General features: G+C 35.5%; 4 protein-coding genes across 6 annotated transcripts; 1 reads left to right on the plus strand and 3 right to left on the minus strand.

Moving 5' to 3' along the window:
- Positions 1-210: 210 nt before the first annotated feature.
- On the minus strand, positions 211-10,503 carry LOC114249921 (EF-hand domain-containing family member C2). The gene is made up of 16 exons (XM_089729472.1): positions 10,328-10,503; positions 9,637-9,792; positions 8,200-8,350; positions 8,012-8,124; positions 7,205-7,294; positions 7,042-7,118; positions 6,456-6,621; positions 6,217-6,379; positions 5,936-6,119; positions 5,634-5,784; positions 4,425-4,613; positions 3,724-3,869; positions 2,428-2,544; positions 1,732-1,911; positions 990-1,131; positions 211-420 (listed from the first exon to the last, which is right to left on the minus strand). The coding sequence occupies exons 1-16, from the start codon at positions 10,382-10,384 to the stop codon at positions 313-315; spliced, it is 2,190 nt and encodes a 729-aa protein (XP_089585598.1). The 5' UTR covers positions 10,385-10,503; the 3' UTR covers positions 211-312.
- Positions 10,504-13,062: 2,559 nt separating this feature from the next.
- On the plus strand, positions 13,063-19,002 carry Ccz1 (vacuolar fusion protein CCZ1). The gene is made up of 11 exons (XM_028183576.2): positions 13,063-13,854; positions 13,928-14,025; positions 14,195-14,285; positions 14,368-14,430; positions 14,841-14,966; positions 15,237-15,409; positions 15,817-16,091; positions 16,287-16,468; positions 17,220-17,305; positions 18,048-18,175; positions 18,883-19,002. Exons 1-11 carry the CDS (start codon positions 13,783-13,785, stop codon positions 18,939-18,941), a joined length of 1,353 nt encoding a protein of 450 aa, XP_028039377.2. The 5' UTR covers positions 13,063-13,782; the 3' UTR covers positions 18,942-19,002.
- LOC114249884 (man(5)GlcNAc(2)-PP-dolichol translocation protein RFT1) lies at positions 18,994-20,789 on the minus strand. Its single transcript, XM_028183575.2, has one exon. The coding sequence runs from the start codon at positions 20,787-20,789 to the stop codon at positions 19,113-19,115; it is 1,677 nt and encodes a 558-aa protein (XP_028039376.2). The 3' UTR covers positions 18,994-19,112.
- Lamtor4 (Late endosomal/lysosomal adaptor, MAPK and MTOR activator 4) lies at positions 18,994-21,419 on the minus strand. 3 transcript variants are annotated; one of them, XM_028183578.2, is made up of 3 exons: positions 21,292-21,419; positions 21,050-21,188; positions 18,994-20,966 (listed from the first exon to the last, which is right to left on the minus strand). In XM_028183578.2, exons 2-3 carry the CDS (start codon positions 21,181-21,183, stop codon positions 20,807-20,809), a joined length of 294 nt encoding a protein of 97 aa, XP_028039379.1. In that variant the 5' UTR covers positions 21,184-21,188; positions 21,292-21,419; the 3' UTR covers positions 18,994-20,806. The 3 variants fall into 3 exon arrangements, with proteins under 3 accessions (XP_028039379.1, XP_089585600.1, XP_028039378.1); XM_089729474.1 differs by having other exon boundaries at positions 21,288-21,318; XM_028183577.2 differs by lacking the exon at positions 21,292-21,419 and having other exon boundaries at positions 21,050-21,277.
- Between the last annotated feature and the right edge of the window lie 353 nt (positions 21,420-21,772).

Genomic DNA, 21,772 nt, shown 5'->3' on the forward strand with positions numbered 1-21,772 from the left:
AAAAACGGATCATTCACATACACACCATAAAATATAATAGGTACATCAATTGTAAAATTAGTTATTAAAAGGCGGCAAAAAAGGTTCTAGTAAAAAATTCATGCGTGTGCAATAATTTGGCGCCCGTTTTCAAAAACGTGTATCTATATTTAAATCTATAATTGACCTACAATGAGAATTATTTGAGAGTGCCTGATAATGAAACTATTTATTGTGATAAAAAAATAAACAAATTCCAAATGTTTTTTTTTTTATTTTCGTTAAAAATTAAATACGATTCCAATCCAAATTATCAAAAATATAAGTGTAAATCTAAGATTGTTCTTTCACAAGATGTTCCAAGTTGAGTTGGCACAGGAATGCATTCCAGTTGACGTAGCCTTCCTGGATGAGATTCTCGCTTTCGGCCCACAATTTGCACTAAAAGATTTTAAAAATACGAATTGCTTATTATTTAATAGAATATCTAAAGGAAACAAGAAAGAATTTTAATAAGTATCTTACAAGAGGTAATTAGAGGTCTGTTCGACGAATATGTTATTTAGGGATATTTATATGCGATATTACCAAACTACTTTCCCTTCAATGTCTACCGTTTTAATAGTCTACAATAGGCTCATTTGTAATAACCCTAATAAAAGAGCCTTATTATTTATTCCCATAAAATTTAATTGAATATTAATATACCTAATCATCCTATACACACTGTGAAGAACTTATACTCCTAACAAGATTATTTAAAATTTATTTTATTAAATTTCATTATCGAAACACTTAATATCCTTACACCTATATTCGCAAACTATAATTAAATAGTAAATCATGTAATCACTGAAAAAAAAAAACTTGTATTTAAATATAATTAGAGGGTAAGTACGTAATAATGATTCAAATCACTTCGCCTTAGAGGGTAAGTACATAATAATAATTTACACTTCGCCATTTTGATTTAGTTGATCATTCTACGCGTATTAACTTTCAAGCTTTACCTCAGTGTCTTTCAGCGGTGGCGCGTGTCTGACGACCTTCTGATAATCATCCTCCGTCAGATTGAACACTGGTCGAGTTTGGAAATCCAAAAACTTCAACAAATCTTCATAGTAAATGTTGCAGTTTTCGTCCTTTTCCAATCTGAAATTGTCTTTCATTATTTACTTTAGACGAATTGTGGAAAAGGCCTTTTCGTGATCCTGTAGCCTAGTGACATTTTATTTGCAATATTGCAATTTGCAATTTTTTATTGCATAGAAGGATGGACGAGATCACAGTCCACCTAGTATTAAATGGTTACTGGAGCCCATAGACATCTACAACGTAAATGCGCCACCCACCTTAAGATATAAGTTCTAAGGTCTCAGTATAGTTACAACGGCTGCCCCACCCTTCAAACCGAAACGCATTACTGCTTCACGGCAGAAATAGGCAGGGTGGTTGTACCTACCCGTGCGGACTCACAAGAGGTTCTATCACCATTAATTACGCAAATTAGAATTTTGCGGGTTTGATTTTTATTACACGATGCTATTCGTTCGCCGTGGAAGTCAATCGTAAACATTTGTTAAGTACGTATATCATTAGAAAAATTGGTACCCGCCTGCGGGATTCGAACACCGGTGCATCGCTCAACACGAATGCACCGGACGTCTTATCCTTTAGGCCACGACGACTACGAATTATCTAAACAAATATAGGTACTATTATCATTATTATTAAAATACCAAAGGAACCCACACTTGTAACATGCAGTCCATGAGGTCGGTGTTGATAGTGAGTCGGTGGGCGCGGAGCAGCTGTCGCAGGCGTTCCGGCGCCACCGCCCCGGTGCCGAGCTCGTCGGCGTGCACGAGCCCCTCCCGCAGCCGGGCGCGGTCGTCCCACAGACCGCGGGTCAACTCCGTAAACACTAATGACCTGTTTTGTGATATTCAAGAATCTAGATATTCATTGTTACACCTAGAAAACTTTTTACTGAAACGAATAACTTGTACTTCATAAACTGATGAAAATTAATATTGTTACGCCGGTAAGAGTAACGCCACCTATCGCCGAATAGTCGAACGAATATCGAAGGATCTAGTAGCGCCTAGAACGCTCGAGAAGTACAACGCCATCTATAGACAGATAGCGGAAACTACTACTAGAGATGTGTGGAATATTCTCGATAATTCTAGGGATGAGGTATCGGCTATAAAAGCGTTGTAGAGATGGCACGCAGTCAGTCAGTAATAGGAACTACTCGAAGCGAAACAGCGAACGGATCACCTGAAGCGAAGCGGAACAAGCGAATTGAGAGTTTTAAAGTGTTGTTGAGTGTTTGTGAAGTGTTTAAGTGTTCTAAGTGTTAACTTGTGATTCAGTAGAATTTTTAGTTATCCCGAACCCCAGCGCGTAACAATATCACAAATAAACTTTAGTATTTGATATTACCTAATCATTTCACGTCGGGGGCTCTTCTCTTTCCCTGGATCACCTCGAAAATGTCTAACCAAAGTCAAAAACTCGTGTTGTGTCATTTTTTCGCACATTATTTCCTTCAGAGCTTGCCTGAAACCGAAACATTAAATTGACACCCGAAAAATTTGTAATTAATTAAAAAAAGCAACAACGTAGCTTATTAGTTTCGAATTCTATGAAGATTCTAGAAAACTTCCTCTTGTTTCCTCTCCTAGTTTAATCTTCTCTAGTTTCACGAGATTAATTGATAGACATTTTCCTAGAGTCCCTTAAGTTATCAATGTAACATACTGTTGTAAAGTAAGCAGTGAACAGTGCTCCTATTTGGATTTTTTTTTCATATTCTTCAAAGATAAACGAACTGATGGCCATCTATCTCTTCACCGTCGGTCTTAAGCATAGATATAGACAAGTCACTGCACACAGCTACGTATTCTTAAAACTATACTAAAACACGATATCTAATTCAGCTGATGGTACATGAAAAAATAGTCTAATATACCTAAGCATAAATAAGATTCTATTTTATTTATTTTAGGAAGTACGGGACGGAAGTAACAGCTCCCGAAGCTGACGAGTAGTTAATGTGCTATGTTAAATAAATAAATAATTAATGAATCATTTGTTAAGCTAACAATATTTAGTTTAACAACAAGCATTGTAGCGCGAAGGTAGCCAAGAGATGTTTTGCCGCGTCACGCAATTCCATTGACGCCTACACAGGCGTCAATACAAGCGGCCCGCTCTGGCTCCGCTCGGGTCTTTAACAAAAATTTCAACGATATTTGACGTTGTTTTTTTTTTAATAAAAGAACACTTATTGCGGCATAAGTATAATAGTTAGACATATGCTGTCGCGACACTTTTTGTAAATAATGATGTGTTCTACAAAGTCGTACTACATTATTTTATTCTATCATCAATAGTTATCACAGGGCACGCGATGTAAAGAATATTTTAGGTATTTTTTTTACACCTTGGGTTTACATTATTGGTGTTTTAATAAGGATCCCTAATTTTTTTCAATAAAGTTTATAGCCTATGTCACTCGGGAATAGTGTAGCTTCAAATCGGTTCAGTAGTTTCGGAGCCTATTCAACAGAAACAAACAAACAAATCTTTCCTCTTTATAATATTAGTATAGATTGCAGTACATTGCGTATACGTGTTAGATAGATATGTGGAAGCGAAAATCTGCGGCACTACCGCTAATCTTCAGCTTCGAGAGCGATTCTTTTATACATATTTTTAATTTTAATAAAATCGTACTTGAAACATCGGACGCTCATTAGTTCCTTATTATTTGGTAAAACAGCTTCCATGTATTTAGCCACAAAGTTTTTATAACCATTTTCTTGAGACGCCAAAAACCTTCGAATCTTGTCCATAATCAAAGCTATGTTCGCCATAGGATACTATAAACACACATTTTCGTATTAATAAAGGACAATACGATTATCGATATTTTTTCAATCGCGTAATTAGTCAGTTGATCTGACCACCCAATGTTAAACGGCATACTGAGCAAAGTTAAGGGTTAAACCATTCTACTATTTTCATTGCTTAGATTGTTGTTCGAGCTCAAGGTCTATCTGCTGTTAAGTTAGTACTGGAGCCTATAGAAATCAACACCTTGAGGGTCTCCGATCTACCTTGAGACATGAGTTCTAAGTCTCAGTTTTATAGTACAATGTCGGCAACGCGCATCAAACTGAAACGCATTACTGCTTCACGGCAGAAATAGGCATCCCTTCCCGTGTGCGCTCTCAAGACACTTATCAAGACAAGACCTTTCTTTAAAAATACTATTAAACGCAACTATTAGACCACCCTTCAAAATAAAAAATTATAGCGGTTCCTTAACAGAATCACAATGCTCCTAATGATTATGATTTCTCAGAAAGCTCAGTCTTAAACTAAAGATTTCTTCAGCAAGATATTTCGGTACCGTCCACAGAAATAACAATTACCTCGTCCGAATGCAATTCTAAATATCGCAAAGCGTATTCATCAGCGGAAATGAGACGAAAACGATGCTTGTTGATGACCAGCTCGTTTCCGACCCACATGTCTTTGTCAGTGTACGCGGGCGGTTCGTTCGGAACGAAAAATTCAACGTCTGGCAGATACATCTTGTCGCGTCGAAAGAATTTACCACCCTAAAAAGTGATACATGAAAAAGTTACTCATTAGTTAGTCTCATTGTAAAAAATTCATATTTAAAAAAATAATAATCTAATATTAAAATTAAAATAAATAAATAATAATTCAAATTTAAAAAAAAAAAAAAAAGACATGCCCGCTGAGTTTCTTGCCAATTCTTCTCAGGACGGAGGCTAGTTCTTGTGAATTGGCGGTAGTTCTTTTGACGTTCAACAAGTATGTACTTTCATTTATGTTGAATAAAATTTTTTTTATTTGATTTGATTTGATTTACGACTTTTAGGCGGGAACGAGAGGGGTGAAGTTGTGTGATTTGTTATATTTTGTCTAATTAGTGTTTCTTCAGGTTTCAGGTTCTTCAGGTTTTCATTTCATTTCATGCCATGTTTCATAATAATGAACTTCATTTCATTTCACAATATTATATTACATATAAAAAACGTTATCATTAAAATTAAAATAATACTTGACCTAAAGCTCTTAGATCATAAAATCCCTTAAAAAATAATAATGAAAAAGTGACCACGCAAACATGCGACTTTCGAATCACCAGCGAATGCAATGGAAGCTCGTAGATTTAATGCATCATAGTAAAGTAACAATTCTATGGCATAATTTAATATGAGCAAACATGACAAACAATAATCGAAAAACATGACTGCAAAAAAAATGACACAACTACAGTTGAAAATAAGGAATAAATAAATAAGAAAACGCATTCAAAACTATTTTTCCGGGCTAATCTCACGTTTATTATTTCCGACGCTTCAGATACTTCAGTTTTATTGGCCACGAAAAAATAGAAACATATTCATCAAAATTACTGTACTAACAACTACCCTCAGATGTTTAAAAATATATATTAAAATTTACGATTCTTTGAAAACAGAATGAAGTATCAATATCTTGAAGTGGGGAAATTTATTTAATTAAGTAAAAGTAGTTGCTTTAGTATTAAAACTTGTAGAAGTAGGTACTTAAAATATACATTTTTTTTTCCAATATTAATCCAATACCTTGAAACCGGAGTTCCTTTCGCCCAATTCAAAGATACCAATTGTATCATCACACAAAAAGTATTTAACAATAAAATAGCGGCGTTCATCTTCAGGGTTATCGGTTATGAGTCGGGCAGCAAATCGAAGAATATGAGAATCAAAACCGACCCTAGAAATTTAAAAAAATCTTAATTAAATACTTACTGCTGATGGTGCTGTTTGAAGAGTAGGATATATAAGATAGATAGATGTAACTTCAAACTCGTGTTTCAAAGCGAACTGAAGCCTAAGAGCGATGCTAAAACTCGAGCACTATATACCTGTCTTTATGAATAAATTTCATGAAGTCCCTATGAGGTGCCTTCGGTTCCACAGTACGACAGTTCTCAGCTGAATCATCGTAGGATCCGTAGCCGTTCCATGGAGGCAACTTCCGTTCTGATACATTAGTGCTCACACATTCTGAATTATCCTTGTTTGGTATTGTCAACGGTGTGAAAGTGTCTAAAGGAATAGAACGTAATCATCTATTTATTGAAAAGGTTTCGTCAATATCAGAAATTTATAATAATTAAAAAGAACTAAATTCTTAGATACCTACCAAATCCGTATGTAACTCTGTAATATTCTTTAGTGAATGGATCACAGTCGGTCAAAACTACATTACGACCAAAAACGTTTAAAATAGCACCGATGCTTAGATCCGCCGGTCCATAAGAGGCCTGCTTTGGACCACCCGTCATTTCGACATGCGAAGGTATTTTCTAAAAGCATACACGTCAGTAATATTTATTTCAATTCCTTTGAACGGCTTATTACATATTGCTAGGTATACCGTACTCGTGGTAACCGCATTCTCTTCAAGAACATCGGGCCGGCTTCCATTCCAGAATTGGCTGGCATGACTTCCTTTATTTCGATGGTATCATCCGCCAGAAAGTAATGAATTTCCATGTTGTGTAATATACCAAATTCGGAATCACGATCATCCCAGTATCCGTAAAACCTAAAATTTATTGACAAATCGAATGGATAGTGTATACTCTAACTAATGTACTATGAGATCTGAGACCTTTGTAAGTGAAATACATATTTATTTATTATATAAATCGAGATATAGTATATAAAGGTATAATCTTTCCATTCTACTGTCGGTAATCACGTTGTTGGTCTAACTAATCAGCCTAATCATTCTTAAGGTATCGGTGTAGAAAGTGTAGTGTAAATTTAAATTCAAAGATATTTATTATTATCAGCCCACAGACGTCCACTGCTGGACATAGGCCTCCCCAAGCCTCGCCACAAAGACCTGCGCTGCTTGCATCCAGCGGATCCCCGCGAACCTCAATAGTCCAAGATACTAAATTTTTATTTCAACTATCTCTGTTATGTCACCCTAAAACTTCACCTTTTAACCTATACTCACCTTAAAACTTGTCTGTCGAAATCCAGGAATTGCTTAAAAGGTCGCTGTTTCGGAGGTTTTCCACCGGCAGGTGATCTCTGAAAAGACGGGCACGTTGAAAATTAAATATTCTCAATTTCAATAGTTAAATTACAAACAAGAACATGACTACAAAATGTATTACCTCAATTGCATCGGGCCACGGAATAGGGTCAGGTACGTTTATACCAAGACGATTCAAAAATACTCTTGTAAAATTATCACAGTTTACAATCTGCAAAATTAATTTTGTTCTTAAATCAAAAGTTTATGAGAAATTAAGCTCCCGCCATTTAACTAAGAAAATTATGATATTTATCATTACCACCAACAGGCTACCAGCAAATAGGTAGAGGGGAAAAAATCATAAGCTTGAAAAATGACTAAATCTGAATAATTTCGCAATTTGTTTTTAACGTTAAACAAAAATACTGTAGACATCCACGTATTAAATATCATTTTGGAATTTACCCAAATGTCAAAACTATTTTTATTAAAAAAAAAAAAAAAATTCATGAAAAATTTATACGTATACCATTTCTTTTACACTAAATTTGTTCATTTTTTTTTTCCTCAAATTAATAGAAAAAAGAATATGTATTATATTATAAGGAAATAAAGGTAACGACTGCCTATTTCTGCCGTGAAGCAGTAATGCGTTTCGGTTTGAAGGGTGGGGCAGCCGTTGTAACTATACCTTAGAACTTATATCTCAAGGTGGGTGGCGCATTTACATTGTAGATGTCTATGGGCTCCAGTGACCACTTAACACCAGGTGGGCTGTGAGCTCGTCCACCCATCTAAGCAATAAAAAAAAATCTAAAACGCGGCGCGATAAAATAAAAAATTATTCAAACCTGGACACCCTTTTATTGAGGCCCAAGCTAACCACCCGTCCACGTATGTAGAAGTAATATAAAATTGAAGTCAATGCTTTCACTTATAGGATTACCTTAAAAGTTTTTCCATAAAATGTAACTTCACGGCCAATGTTTAAATCAAGCACATCATAGTACATGTCGTAACTGAAAGGCAAACGTATTCTTTGGCGACTTATCAAAGTACCTGAAAAACAATTGTTTTAAATTGTAATTAATACTAATAATCTCTATTGTAAATTTAGAATTTTAAATTATTCACCTTGCGACAATCCGCTATTCTCAGTCTTCGGCTCTATAACCTTTATAGTACCATCTTCGAGAAAAAAGAAAATATCAACTTTACGTAAAATATGAGATGCTGACCGCATTTCATGCAGTGACTGTTGAAAGAACCCTTGAAACCGTAAAATCTGTAAAAGAGTTCGCATTCGCTGAGAAGATCCGGCGAGAAACTCAGCGGGTTGATGCATGGGTTTTGTTACACATCGACCTCTTTGTCGAGTTCGACGAATAGGTTACCGGGGTCCCTAAGAGCTAAAAACGTCTAATGCAAAGGTCATTGGATCCGTAAGCACGTGCCTAGGGCGTCGACGGTGACTGGCTCCTGCGTGATCAGGATTCGGGGAGTAGTCAGCAGCGGCAACGATAAGGCGATTATCATGACGCATAGCCTTATCGAAGTACCGTTCCGACGCTGGCTTCATGTATTTCCGGATTGATTCGAGGCCCAGGTCGTCGTGTAGGTCAACGTTCCTCACGAACCACGGAGCTCCGACGGCTAGCCTGCAAAAGCGGGATTGTGGGGATTGGAGGGTGTCTATATGTGTGTGGGCCGCGTGAGCGAACACCATACTCGCGTAAGTCAGTGACGGGACTTATGCAAGTTTTGTAAAGTATCACCTTGTTCCGAAGGGACATTTTACTCCGCTTACCGATCATGGGATAGAGTCTACCGAGAATAAACGCGGCACGGTCACGTGATTTTATATGCGGGCGGAATGTCATCGATGCATCCAGGGTAACTCCCGGGTTATTGACCTTCCTGCCCCAGGGTATGGGTTGGCTAAAGAGGGTAATCGGGAGGTGTAAGATTCCTCCTCCTAATCCAGGAGGAAATCCGTGTGGAGTTTCCCCTTTGAAATAGCACCGCCTGTGCTTTTTGCTGGGTTGATGTCTATGCGCCATTTTCGGAACCACTGTCTTAAGATTACGGCTGCGCTCTGGAGTTTCCTCACTATTAGGGACTTGTTTCTACTCCAGTAGTAAACGGTCGTGTCGTCAGCGAATAAGGCTAACTAGATCAGCGGCGACCGGGGAATGTCGTTAGCAAATAAACAAAATAGGAGCGGAGAGAGGACGGTGTCTTACGAGACTCCAGCTGTGGGCGGTCGCTCTGAGGAGCGAGTTCCCAAAACTCGAAAGAGCGGTTCGATAATAACTCTCGTATGATGAGCACGAGACTATCCGGTACGCCCATGCTGAATAGTTTGAAAATCAAACCGTTGTGCCAGACTTTTTCGAACGCTTTCGCGACGTCGAAGAAGTCTGTATAGTAAATAGTCCAGCAGTTAGTAATTTCAAGTGGCTACAAAATAGCAAAATTTCGATTCAAAATGGTATTTTGAAGCCATTTTTACAGATTTCCATCAAAGTATCAAGAAGTTTCAAGAACTAATTTAAACATTCTTATACTTACGTTCTTGTCATACATAATCCAAGTTGGAAGATCAGGTGCCTGTTTCCGACTGTACATCGACGGAACTTTATTCACGCCTTCAGCTTTGTCAACTAGCATATTGACTTTGTCAATCGATGCAAATACTGGACGTACTCCGAAATTCTTTTTTCCTAGCTATAAAAATAAAGTACAGATATGGAACTTGTTACATATTCGTTAATCTGATGAAGGTATTGTTTTTGTTTTTATTTTGGTCAAAATTGCTTTCCCTTTATTTTTCAGCTTAGCGCTTTGCATCTAACTTCCAAAAAGTTAAGTTCGACGTTGAAAAATAATTATGGATGTACACGAAATGATAGCCCAAATTAATATTAATAACCATTATTAAATTGGTGGAGAGAAGATACTTTCGGAAGTCACCCCTGCTCGAAATTAAATGAGTTAAGAATAAAGCAAGTATATGTTTTCTAAAAAAAAAAAACGTCGCATTAACAGTTAAAAAGTCTGCATGGATCAGTGAATGTTCAACAACATCTGTCCTGCAGTTCATCTTAGGTTGACACATTACGTACACCTAATTCATAAAAAATGGCAAGGCTAAAATACTGTATTATAAGGGTCGATTATAAAATGAATTAAAAATTAACGATTCTTGTTATTCTTAGACTAAATAGAAATTAATACGTTTTACAAGTAAATTTTTACCTACCAGCGGGTTAGTACCATAGCCAGGTAACAGCGGAAGGCGGGGATTTCTAATAGCCATTTTAAGTATAACTGAACTTTAAATGATTTAAAAAAACAGACAATTAAAGGCCTATTTTAAAGCAAAATTATTAATGTATCAAAATCTTGGGAATAAGTAAAATGTCTGAATTCAAAATATTAAACGTCAACAGATATATGTGAAGCTTACTAACTGTATTATCTATGAACATAAAGTTTGAATCAATATTATCTTTGCTAAGCAACTGAGAAATATTAAATCCATATAAGTAATAGGTAATCTTTTAGCTACGTATTGCAATAAACCAGTGCATAGCATACCCGATCCGGTGGACCGAATGGTAAACATTTGACGTCGCCCTAAACGTCATTACGGATCCTCCCGATCCATTAACGGTGCTTTTAGGTACCTCAAGCACTGGTCACTGCCCTCCCCGAACTCGTCGCTTGCGACGAAGGGCTCGACCAGTAAATTAAACATTTTTTCCTACCTATGCTGATAGCCTTGAGAGGCTATATCAGCTTCTCCTTGACGTGTAGATGAGCTCACGGGGCTCAACCGGGTGTGTTGCTAACACTGGCCCTAGCAAGAGCAGTGCTTCACAGAATCTACCACCGAATCGGAAACGCGACCTACTGAGAAGATCCGGCGAAAAACTCAGTGGGCTGTCTATGCTATTTTTGACTATATTTTTTTTGTTTATTGCTTAGATGTGTGGACGAGCTCACAGCCCACCTGGTTTTAAGTGGTTACTGGAGCCCATAGACATCTACAACGTAAATGCGCCACACACCTTGAGATATAAGTTCTAAGGTCTCAGTATAGTTACAACGGCTGCCCCACCCTTCAAACCGAAACGCATTACTGCTTCACGGCAGAAACAGGAGGGGCGGTGGTACCTACCACGGAATAGATAAATAAGGTTGGAAAGGCCTTTGCTCTAATTTTGTATTAGAACCAGTGTCGCCGCTTCATCCCCACTATTTTAATTTCTACACATACACATACTGTGATTACAAGTATTTCGCACACAACAAAAACACCCACACATAAATCTCAGGACAGATATTCGTTCGCAAACTAGCACAAAACACCCGTAGGCATACACACTCACACACGCAAAAAGGCAATAAAAATGTTCATACACGCTAGTGCTTGATAAAATCGATATTCTTTATCGATAAATTATCTGATGAATGAATGGAGAAAATGTAACATGAAATAAATATTTTAAAAAAAACTATTTTACTTTTATTAATTACAAATAGTCACTGTCCCTGGAATAAAACGTATTTGTTAAGCAGTTGGCGCTTGCTATTAATTGCGAATGAATTTTTCAAAACTAAGTGTATTCTGATTTTTTTATGGTAAAATCATTTTCAGTAAAATGTTTAGAGCAAATAGTACTCGTCTTTGTCTCCAGTTTCCTCTACCTGTCACGTCAATCCATTGTTCCCTGGCGTTAGGTTCTTTAGGAAACCTAAAAATTTTAATTTACTGCATAAGTCAAATAGCATTTTACTTAGATTTTAATACGTCTTAGACAATATAGTAAATACCCGTAAATGAGAGGTCTACATGTCCCTTTATATTATACCTTCACATTAATTCAATGATAATAATTCAATAATAATAATACATATTTATTTTACTCAAAATACGTCTCACTAAGAATATACTAGGTATCATTAATTAAATATAAAATAATGCAAAAATTATCCATGTCAAATGTAAATATAGTCGAGAATTCTGTCGATGATTTTATATCACAACATGGTCACCTCACTATCGACAAACTGCACCACAGCCAATCAGGGCAAAGGCCGAAATTTCAAAGATTGAAGTGTAGAGAACGCAATGCATGTAGTACATTGGAAGCTGACTTGGTCATTGCGTTCATTGGGCGAGTACACATCGCGCAATGTATGCTACTTATAACCTGCTGCAATAATATTGTTAATGTTTGGAATTTCATAATGCTCAGTATATTTTTATGTTTTAGACAAATAATATTGTACTTAAATGGTAATTTCGACTTACCGATCGAAAGATATACCTCCTCGCTCTATACTTGAGGTCTGATTTTTTGTTTTACAAGTTATAATTGCACAACACGGCACTATAAAGCGGAGATCTGTTCGCCAAAGTAGTCCGAAGCGCACTAAACGCGGTGAATGAAAGAATCGGTCGCGTTATGATTGTAGAATCATAACTGTGGCACGCTTGCCCCGCCTACATTACCATTCCAACCTTATTTATCTATTCCGTGTACCTACCCGTGCGGACTAACAAGAGGTCCTACCACCAGTAAAAATTTACTATTTTCCGATATGAAGTACAAGTAAATATTAAATATAATTCTTTGGACTGCATTTTTAACCGTTTTCGAGGTTCCGGCATGGCTATATAACATTTTTATAAGTAATCTGAAAATATGATCAAAACCTATAGCGAATATTTGAATTAGGTACGTATTACCCACTCTATTTAAACAATATTGGTCTGCTGATGCGACTTACGCCTACGGCTCTAAGATGGGTACTGAAGTTATTTGAGAGAGCACGATAAATACGAACTTTTCCGAAAAATTACGAAGGACAATCTTTTCTCACTATATCTGTAGCATTAAATTACCCACACTGAAGTACTTAAGATAAAGAAAGGGCTACATATCAACTAAATATTTCTTTATTATTGTTATCTGTGGGTTTCAGATCAATATCAGCGACTTGGACTTTTTGGCGGAAACGCGAGGAGTGATGTTGTGTGATTTGTTTTATTTTACCTATTTAGTGTTTTTTAAGATTTAATTGTGTAATAACGGTGGTTTACTAGCTGTTTAGTATTTGAGAAAGTGCAAAATGTGGGAAAATGTAACAAAGCCACTGGACGTAGCTTCTCGGGATCTTCCAAAAAGTCTAGTGAAAAAATCTCAGTAAATGGCCACCATTTTACTGAAATTATATTTCATCCCATATCATCTCATTTTATTTAATTTCATCCCAGTTGATTAATGTCTCAAATAAATTATCTTCATTTCATTTCATTTCACTCCATATCATCATTCTTCATAAAAATAATAATATGAATTAAAATAAGACATGACTTAAAGTCTTAGCTTCTTCTTATTCTCTGTCGTTTCCTCATTACTGAGGGTCGTCACCTTGGTCCAGTTTTTGCACCAGCTTCCTCCAATGCTGCCTGCATTCGGCCTGCTTAATGGCGCCCGGGACGCTGGTATTTGTGGCCTCCTTGATACGTCTTAGCTACCAGGTCATAAAATCTCTTAAAAAATAAATGTCATAGACTTCAAGCAGTCAATGTCAATTTCATTAATGTGAATTGTCAAAATTCAATAAATAAACAACAAGTTTTGCATTGCAACATTATCTTTTTATGACGGCTGTGTTAAACTAAATGATATTATTTTTTTAAATATGATAGACTTAAGATCTAAAATCAACTTTTTCTTCATTTTTAACCCTACCTTTGGACCTAAGGAGGGCGATGTAAGTTGTAATGATTTCATGTAATTATACCGTTCAAATTTCAAGTAATTTTAAAATCTCTCTTTCAATTTAGGAATTAAAGAGAATACTATACTTTTATCCAAATGAAGTCAGTCCAGATGCCCGTAAAATGCAAGTTGGGCTGTGTGAAGCCGTTGTCAAATTTATGTCGTAAGTGACCACATTTTTATTGGTATAATCTTATACATATCACCTACTTTAATAACCATTGACGATACAGTTGCAGTGTTCATGATCCTCAGAATTAAGAGAAAGACTGATTGCACTACATGATATCGAACTGACGAAAATTTAGATATTACTTTAATTACATTTTCAGGACGTTTTCATCTGAACCATGTGAAGCTTTGCAAACACAATCTAAGAGATACATATTTTTTCAACCCGAAAAAAACTTTTGGATGGTTTTAGTATGTAGTTACACATTTTCCTAATAATACATAAAACACAAATTTACAGATGTGAGATTCTTATAGAAATTTTAATTTATAGGTAGTCCGAATACCGTATACAACCAAAGCATTGTCAGCAGTTGGTGAAAGTCAGGGAGATATAGTAAGTGAACGAAACAATAAAAAATATATATTTTAACACTATACATAGGCAATCAGTAAATGTAACAATTAAATGTTAGCTATGAAGTTACTAAAGTATTTAAATTTACCAATAGGTAGTGAGTTATGTGCCCTTGGCATTACTGCCTTTGACATAAGTATAGCTTAGTACTTACCATTACATTTCTACTTTACTGTTTTTCACAGAGATAAAGATAAAACCTTTATAATAAAATTCTTACCTTAATATACAGCATATAATTACCTTAATATACAGATTTTTTTTAAAATAAATTTGCCACATCTTCATTCACATTCATAATTTTGGGAATTACTAATTAAGTTCATTATCTAACTATTCATCAATTTAAATTACTGAAATAAATTATGAAATTCCTTTATTTTTTTTAGGTCAATCCTACTGTAATGCAAAATCTCCTAACATCTGCATATAAGATGTTTAAAATGTTCAGGGGCCCATTCAAAAATATTCCAGCTGATGATTTATATGGTATAAGTGAGCAGTTCTTTACACCTGTAAGTAGTACCCGTCCGAGCGTAGCTGGAATAGCTTCTTAGGCTACCAGCCAGGTAGGCGGAATAAGTAATAAAAATAATAAAACTAATTAATTATATTTCAATTTTGTTATTGACAGTGACAATAATTCCTTCAGTTCTTGAAACTCTAATTATTATTCTATTACAAAAAAAAAGTTCAAATAAAATTAATTATAAGTATAAATGGCAATCAGATTAAGTCATTCTTATTCAAGTTGACTTTTTTCATTTAAAAATTTTTATTTTCAGTATATATCATCCAGACATCTAACAAATGACATATCAGATGTTATTCCTGGCATAAATTATTTACCTCTAGATAAAAACTCTTTTTTTAAAGTGGTATGCTTCGTAGATCACCTGGAAGTTACTTATCCTGATTTTAAATGTATATTGTTTCTTTACAATGATCAGCTTCTATGGTAAGAAAATAAAATATTTTTGTAAACTTCATCTTTAGGAACTTTCATTTGAAAACCTATTCCTGCCGAGTACTGAACTTAGGCCTCAAGTCTCATGGTCTCACGGACGTATATGTACTCCGGTAACTACTAAACACTAAGTGAGCCCTAAACAAGGTTACGCATCACGTAACAAACCAAGTATAACTTAGAATCACTGATCATCTTCAGATTTTTTTTTACTTAATACCATTTGGCTTTAGTTTGAACTTTCCTCCATTTTTTTCCTATGCATTATAACAAGATATGGATATTTTTTGCCCCTGATTACCATGGGGATAATGTGTGGATAGATAATATTTACTTTTTCTTTTCCTAATTTGAAAACTATCAAGGTGTTAATTTAAGTAACCTGTATCCTTCCACAGGAACGGTCTGTGTACAGAAGACATGCTAACATTATACCAATATCTAGTACAGACATTGCTCCCTAAACAAGTTGAAATAGAAATCCAAGGTGGTGCAGTGACAGCAGCGCAGAGACTTGGCCGATTCATAAGTCCGCCAGATGGAATACATGTTAAAGAAGACTTAGATAAATTGATAAAGATACACGTAACACTCGAAGATGATACAGAATTTAAGGAATACTACCTCCTCATATACAGAACATTGAGTGCGACTGTCTGTTTCACTATTGATGGTATGTATTGCATAATAGATGAAATAGTATTGTAAATGATTTGGAAATAACGTTATTTTTAAGGAAGCGCGTAACGAACGGGATCAAAAGACTACAAGATACAAGCTTGTAGAATAATGATACGTGTCAACTCGTATTTTTTCAACGAAAATACCCAGCGGCTCTGACTTATATAGGAACATTGAATATTTTCAGTAAACACTCGGCTGGAACTTGATACGGTCAAGTCAGTGGACGCATTTATTGGGCCGCAGCTATCAGCAATAGCTTCGGCCATCAGCGAACAGTGTTCATTGCACGCATTACAAGCAGCGCAGCTGGCTAGCGAACACAAGTTCGTGTACTTCAACAGATTAAATTTGATTTTGAAATCATCTGTAAGTAATACTTATTTTAACACTAAAAGTTCGACTGGCGGGGCTTTTGCGAGTTTTTTTATGGGCTTCGGTGTTCCGGGCTGTTTGCGAAGAGGATTTGGAAATTATGTTAACACTGATTTGGATAAGATTTTAATAGAAAGCGACACAATTAATTAAAATAAAACAAAATGAGTTGAGAAAAGTACAGACAAACTAAGATTGACAATATTTTGCCGGTCGTATTTGCGCGCGCCGCGGGCGCGTGTTTTTTTGGCTCAGAGTTCTGTCTGAGCGGGGGGTAAGGCGGCGGCGGGGCCGGTATCGCAAGTTCAGATACATATTTGGTTACGCTATATTATTTATTTATTTATAATATTGGTGGAGGAATGACTTTACGCTCTATCAGGTTTAAGATGGTTACCGGAGCCGATAGACATTACAATCTTGAGGTCGTTTTCTCAACTATACTGTGTAGTAGTTAACCACCTCTTTAAAAATGAAACGCATGAGTAGGTACTTTACAGACAGACCGACAGATATAGGCAGGATTGTCAAATCAAGCTAGGACAACTTAAACTATGCACTTAACTTAGCAGTTAAATTTATTGGTTTATAAGTTTTATGCTAACAAAACTTATAAACCAATAAATTTTAGCAGTACCTGCTTGCTGCTGATAGTTAAGAATAAACAAAGTGATGGTAAACCATAACACAGATTTAATGTTATTTGAATTTTACGGTTTCTAGTAAAACATTTCATAAATTTCAGCCACCAGTAAATAAATTGCAAATATCCGCTGCGATAAAACCTGAAGTTCTTAGTATCATGTCTGGAATTCATGCTGACCGACAAAGGTTAGTCAGTAATTAGTAAAAATAATTTTTAGTTATAGTGAGTTCTAATGATTTGGATGGATTCGTCGGACAACATAAGACGACAAATTTTCATTACCTACTTATTAATAACATGTCTTCTTAATAAAATAGGAAGGGGGCACCTAATTAAACATCTGAGGGTACAGAACAGCCGCTCAATGAATGGCTAAAATTACTAGTCTACCAATACTCCATTATTCTTTGGTATGAATAAAGCAGTTGTAGAAAAATTCAAATATGCACCGGTCATCGATCTCGTCGAACCCGTCGCTTGCGACGAAGGGCTCGGCGAGTAAATTAACCCACAGACACAGCGCACTGAGTTTCTCGCCGGATCTTCTCAGTGGGTTGCGTTTCCGATCCGGTGGTAGATTCCGCGAAACACGGCTCTTGCTAGGGTTCGTGTTAGCAACAACGTCAGGTTTGAGCCCCGTGAGCTCACCTATTCGCCCGGTTACGCTGAAATGGTCTCTCAAGACCTAGTCCATAAGCTTGGATAGGCCAAGAAAAAAAAAAAATGCATGCTGAGTGAACATAATACTATTAATAAGTTGAACAAATGTGGGAAGTTCAAGAATTAAATAATAATTATTTAAAAAATATCGTTATTTAATAAACGTAAACAAAACATGCTTGCGCTCGTAAGGAACGCTTTGATGAAATTAAAACACAAAACAATAGTCAAAATTAAATATTAATATACTTGTTTTTTTTTTTCTAGCCTTGGAAATTATGGAGAAATAATAATTAAAACTCCAGACGAATACTGGATAACAGGAAAATGTTCCAATGACAGAGAATTCTATGTGATAATACAAGAGAAAAATGCCAACCTTAAAGAAATAGCAGGTGCGTACTCAGTTTTACTTGGTTCAATGGAAACTTGCAAATTAAATATATTTATTTGCTACATTAACACATAATATAAACAGTGTAATATAAAATAAAATATCATGGGTATTTTTTTTTATTGCATAGATGGGTGGACGAGCTCACAGCCAACCTGATGTTAAGTGGTTACAGGAGCCCATAGACATCTACAACGTAAATGCGCCACCCACCTTGAGATATAAGTTCTAGTCTCAAGTATAGTTACAACGGCTGCCCCACCCTTCAAACCGAAACGCACTACTGCTTCACGGCAGAAATAGGCAGGGCGGTGGTACCTACCCGCGCGAACTCACAAGAAGTCCTACCACCAGTAGTTACGCAAATTATAATTTTGCGGGTTTGATTTTTATTCCACGATGTTATTCCTTCACCGTGGAACTCAATCGTAAACATTCGTTGAGTACGTATTTCATTAGAAAGTATTTCATTGGTACCCGCCTGAGATTCGAACACCGGTGCATCGCTCAACACGCATGCACCGGACGTCTTATCCTTTAGGCCACGACGACTTTAAGTTTATTAATTTGGCGGTGCTTAATATTCGTTCATTACAATTAAATACAGTTTGCATAACTACATTCCCTATAATTCGCACTTCAATATAAAATTTTCATTATTAACTAGATAACCAATAAAATATTTTATTGTATTTCTTTCTATTACAGATGAAGTGAAGCGTGTCTGTGAAGCACAAATGAAAGGGATATTCTTTTACCCTATGTAAAAAATTATTAACAGATGTACATACAAAATTTTGCTAAAAATAAAACACAATATTCCATGGATACTTTTTATTACTCTCGGTAGGGGTACTCATAAATATAAATATATATATTAAATTTTTGTCTGTTCACCCTTAAATATATTTTAGAAAAAGTTAACAATTAAGTAACTATTAATCAACTGACAGCTTTTCTTCCTTATTCATAATTTTTCTGTGCATCTTAACAACCAGTTCTCTGTTTTCATAGCCCCAAGCTATCAATACACATAGCAGCATAATTCCGCCCACTAATATGTGGAACAATATAAAAGAAGGGAACAAGCGAATTTCAGATATTTTACATACAGAACCAGCAATGAACAATGTTGATAAAAATATTTTGCCAACAAGCAAGCCATTCAAAGGCTTATATTCCGTATCTTTATATTTGTTCCTTATAAAATGAATACTGTGCATTATCCTGGCAAACATATTTATACAGTTTGAAATGATGAACCCTATAGGACCAAAAATATATGTCAAACAATATGACAAAACTAAGAAACTTACAGAGAAAATTACCATTAAATAGTTATAGCTATTTAACTGGCTACTAGTCATTGTGGCAAATGAATAGCATTCAGTAACTCCATTAATAGCTAACAAAACAATTGCCAAACAATGACTTCTCAGCAATTGTACAGGCAATCCACCTGCAACGAACGCCTCTCCTCCATACAAAAGCAATAATGTATGTGAATAACTTTGTCCAAATACTAGTACTATCAAACCGATGGAACTCACTGTTTTACATACATTTGATAAAACTGCACAAGATTCCTGAATCTTGTTTTGGTCTTGTTTATGAAGAGGCAAGTCTCTACTTACCATTTGTGTGAAGTAAAAATAGCTACTATCTTCAATTGGCCTAAACACAAATCTAGCCGCTAAACTACCTAAATTATTGACAACATCATAAGTTGCTTGTTCTGAAAAGGTCATAACTGGACTCATAGACATAACATATTTTTCACCTTCTGTTAACAACTGTTTAACAAATCCTTGCTTTGCAAAACTGAAAGTGAGGGTACTTATTTTTTTATTAAATGTGGTACTGATTGAACCTAAATATTTAGGTAGAAACTCCTGAATAGATGTAAATTGAAAATCATCCATATTTTCATACAGTTTATGCAAGACTGCATCAGGAATTAACCGACTTTTAAGTGCACCCTTTGCATACAAAGGCTTATTTTTAATATACCAGTAAAAGAAAATGTAATATGACAGAACAACAACAAATATACTTCCTACTTGAGCTATTGAAAAGGCAATAAGTGCCAATGATCTATCATAAATTATGATTGATAAAAACAAAAGTGTTCTCACAAAAATATGTAATGTATCCAAAACAACTTTCAACTTAATAAAACAAAAATGTTGAGCTACAAGAGCTAAGTTTGCAGAGCAAAGTTCCAGAACACATGAAAAGGCAACACTCCAGCAACCAAAGGTATACTGATATGCATGTTCCGGATTACCTAAAGGCAACCAATTTAACCAAATATATACAAATACAATGGACAATAGTGAACTAATGGGGACTGATAGCCAAATTTGATTGATAAGATGACTCCATCCAAAACCATCAGTCCTTCCTAAACAAGCTCTGTTAAATGGTTCCCGACTAAGGAATAATATAGTACTCTCTAAAAGGAGTAGCCTAACATTCATTATGCCCAATATTTCATGACCAACATTTCTGATCACCCATGCATTAATAATAAATGTAATACACCTGAATAATATTTGTATTAAAATATTGAAAGACGCGTTTTCAAGGCTACTCATCAAAATATTTCGTGCCATTCTTACTTTTTTTAATACTACACATTAATTTCATTACTTTCTCTGAGTGGAGTATGTATATTGCGTTTTACAACGTAAATCTTTTTATTAGATAGACAGATAATATACCAATGATCGTCAAACGTTATCGAAATCTTCTTAAAATTCTCACTTGGTCCAAATGCAACTGAATCAACCCTAAAACAACAAAAATCGTTTAAATTCCGATACCATCAAACCCCGTCTCTTTGATTTTGCCTTAAATAAAAGTATAAGCTCACTCATTAGATAGGGTGATGAGATCAGTTATTATAGTTGCGATACGTTCGTCGTTCTCAAGTTCTCCACCAGATTCAAGGACAGCACCGTCCTCTGTCAACACCAGGTAGCCGATTTGGTCTGGAATTTTATCCATTATAGCTGCAACGATTTTCACAAATCAGTAACTTGGAGGAAACAGCAAAAACAAGACCTATGAGCCTATTAATCTGATAAAATAAAAGCTAGGTAGGTACCTACCTACCCACCACCCACTTCAATTTCCTGGATTTCTTTGTTTGTTTTGTCCAATTGGATTGGCAAAGAAAAGATAGCCAATACAGCCATGTCTGATTGATGACAAATATTGACAAACGAATAAAAGGAATGAAATTGATAAGTTGGATGTAAAGATATAATCTCTCAGTAGCATTATCGAAAATTTCTGAGATGCCAATGAATTTTTTGAAAGAACCCAGGTGATACGTCCACTGAAGTCAGTTAACAACCATCATTTTACTAAGCCTTTATTGCATCTCATCTCATCTCGTTTTATTTAAACCGATTGAATAAAATCTCAAATATATCAACTTCAGTCATCAACTTCACCTCATTTCATGCGTATAATTTTTCAATGTCAAGTGTTACAGATTTCGAATATTAGAATTATTTTAAATGCTTAAAAACATCATCTAGACACGATCAAAGAAACATGTAAGAGTTTTATAAAAATATAAAGATAATAA

The sequence above is a fragment of the Bombyx mandarina genome, chromosome 08 (genome assembly GCF_030267445.1).
Source record: "Bombyx mandarina strain Sakado chromosome 08, ASM3026744v2".
Classification (NCBI taxonomy): Eukaryota; Metazoa; Arthropoda; class Insecta; order Lepidoptera; family Bombycidae; genus Bombyx; species Bombyx mandarina.

Coding starts and splice junctions, on each gene's coding strand:
- LOC114249921 (XM_089729472.1), bottom strand. CDS start 10,384: ATGGCTATTAGAAATCCCCGCCTTCCGCTGTTACCTGGCTATGGTACT. Junction 5,785..5,935: donor AAATTTATTCATAAAGACAG/GTATATAGTGCT, acceptor TTAAATTTCTAG/GGTCGGTTTTGATTCTCATA. Junction 1,132..1,731: donor ATGGACTGCATGTTACAAGT/GTGGGTTCCTTT, acceptor AGACAATTTCAG/ATTGGAAAAGGACGAAAACT.
- LOC114249884 (XM_028183575.2), bottom strand. CDS start 20,789: ATGGCACGAAATATTTTGATGAGTAGCCTTGAAAACGCGTCTTTCAAT.
- Lamtor4 (XM_028183578.2), bottom strand. CDS start 21,183: ATGGATAAAATTCCAGACCAAATCGGCTACCTGGTGTTGACAGAGGAC. Junction 20,967..21,049: donor CTCATCACCCTATCTAATGA/GTGAGCTTATAC, acceptor TTGTTGTTTTAG/GGTTGATTCAGTTGCATTTG.
- Ccz1 (XM_028183576.2), top strand. CDS start 13,783: ATGATAGACTTAAGATCTAAAATCAACTTTTTCTTCATTTTTAACCCT. Junction 16,469..17,219: donor ATTTGATTTTGAAATCATCT/GTAAGTAATACT, acceptor CATAAATTTCAG/CCACCAGTAAATAAATTGCA. Junction 17,306..18,047: donor ATTCATGCTGACCGACAAAG/GTTAGTCAGTAA, acceptor TTTTTTTTCTAG/CCTTGGAAATTATGGAGAAA.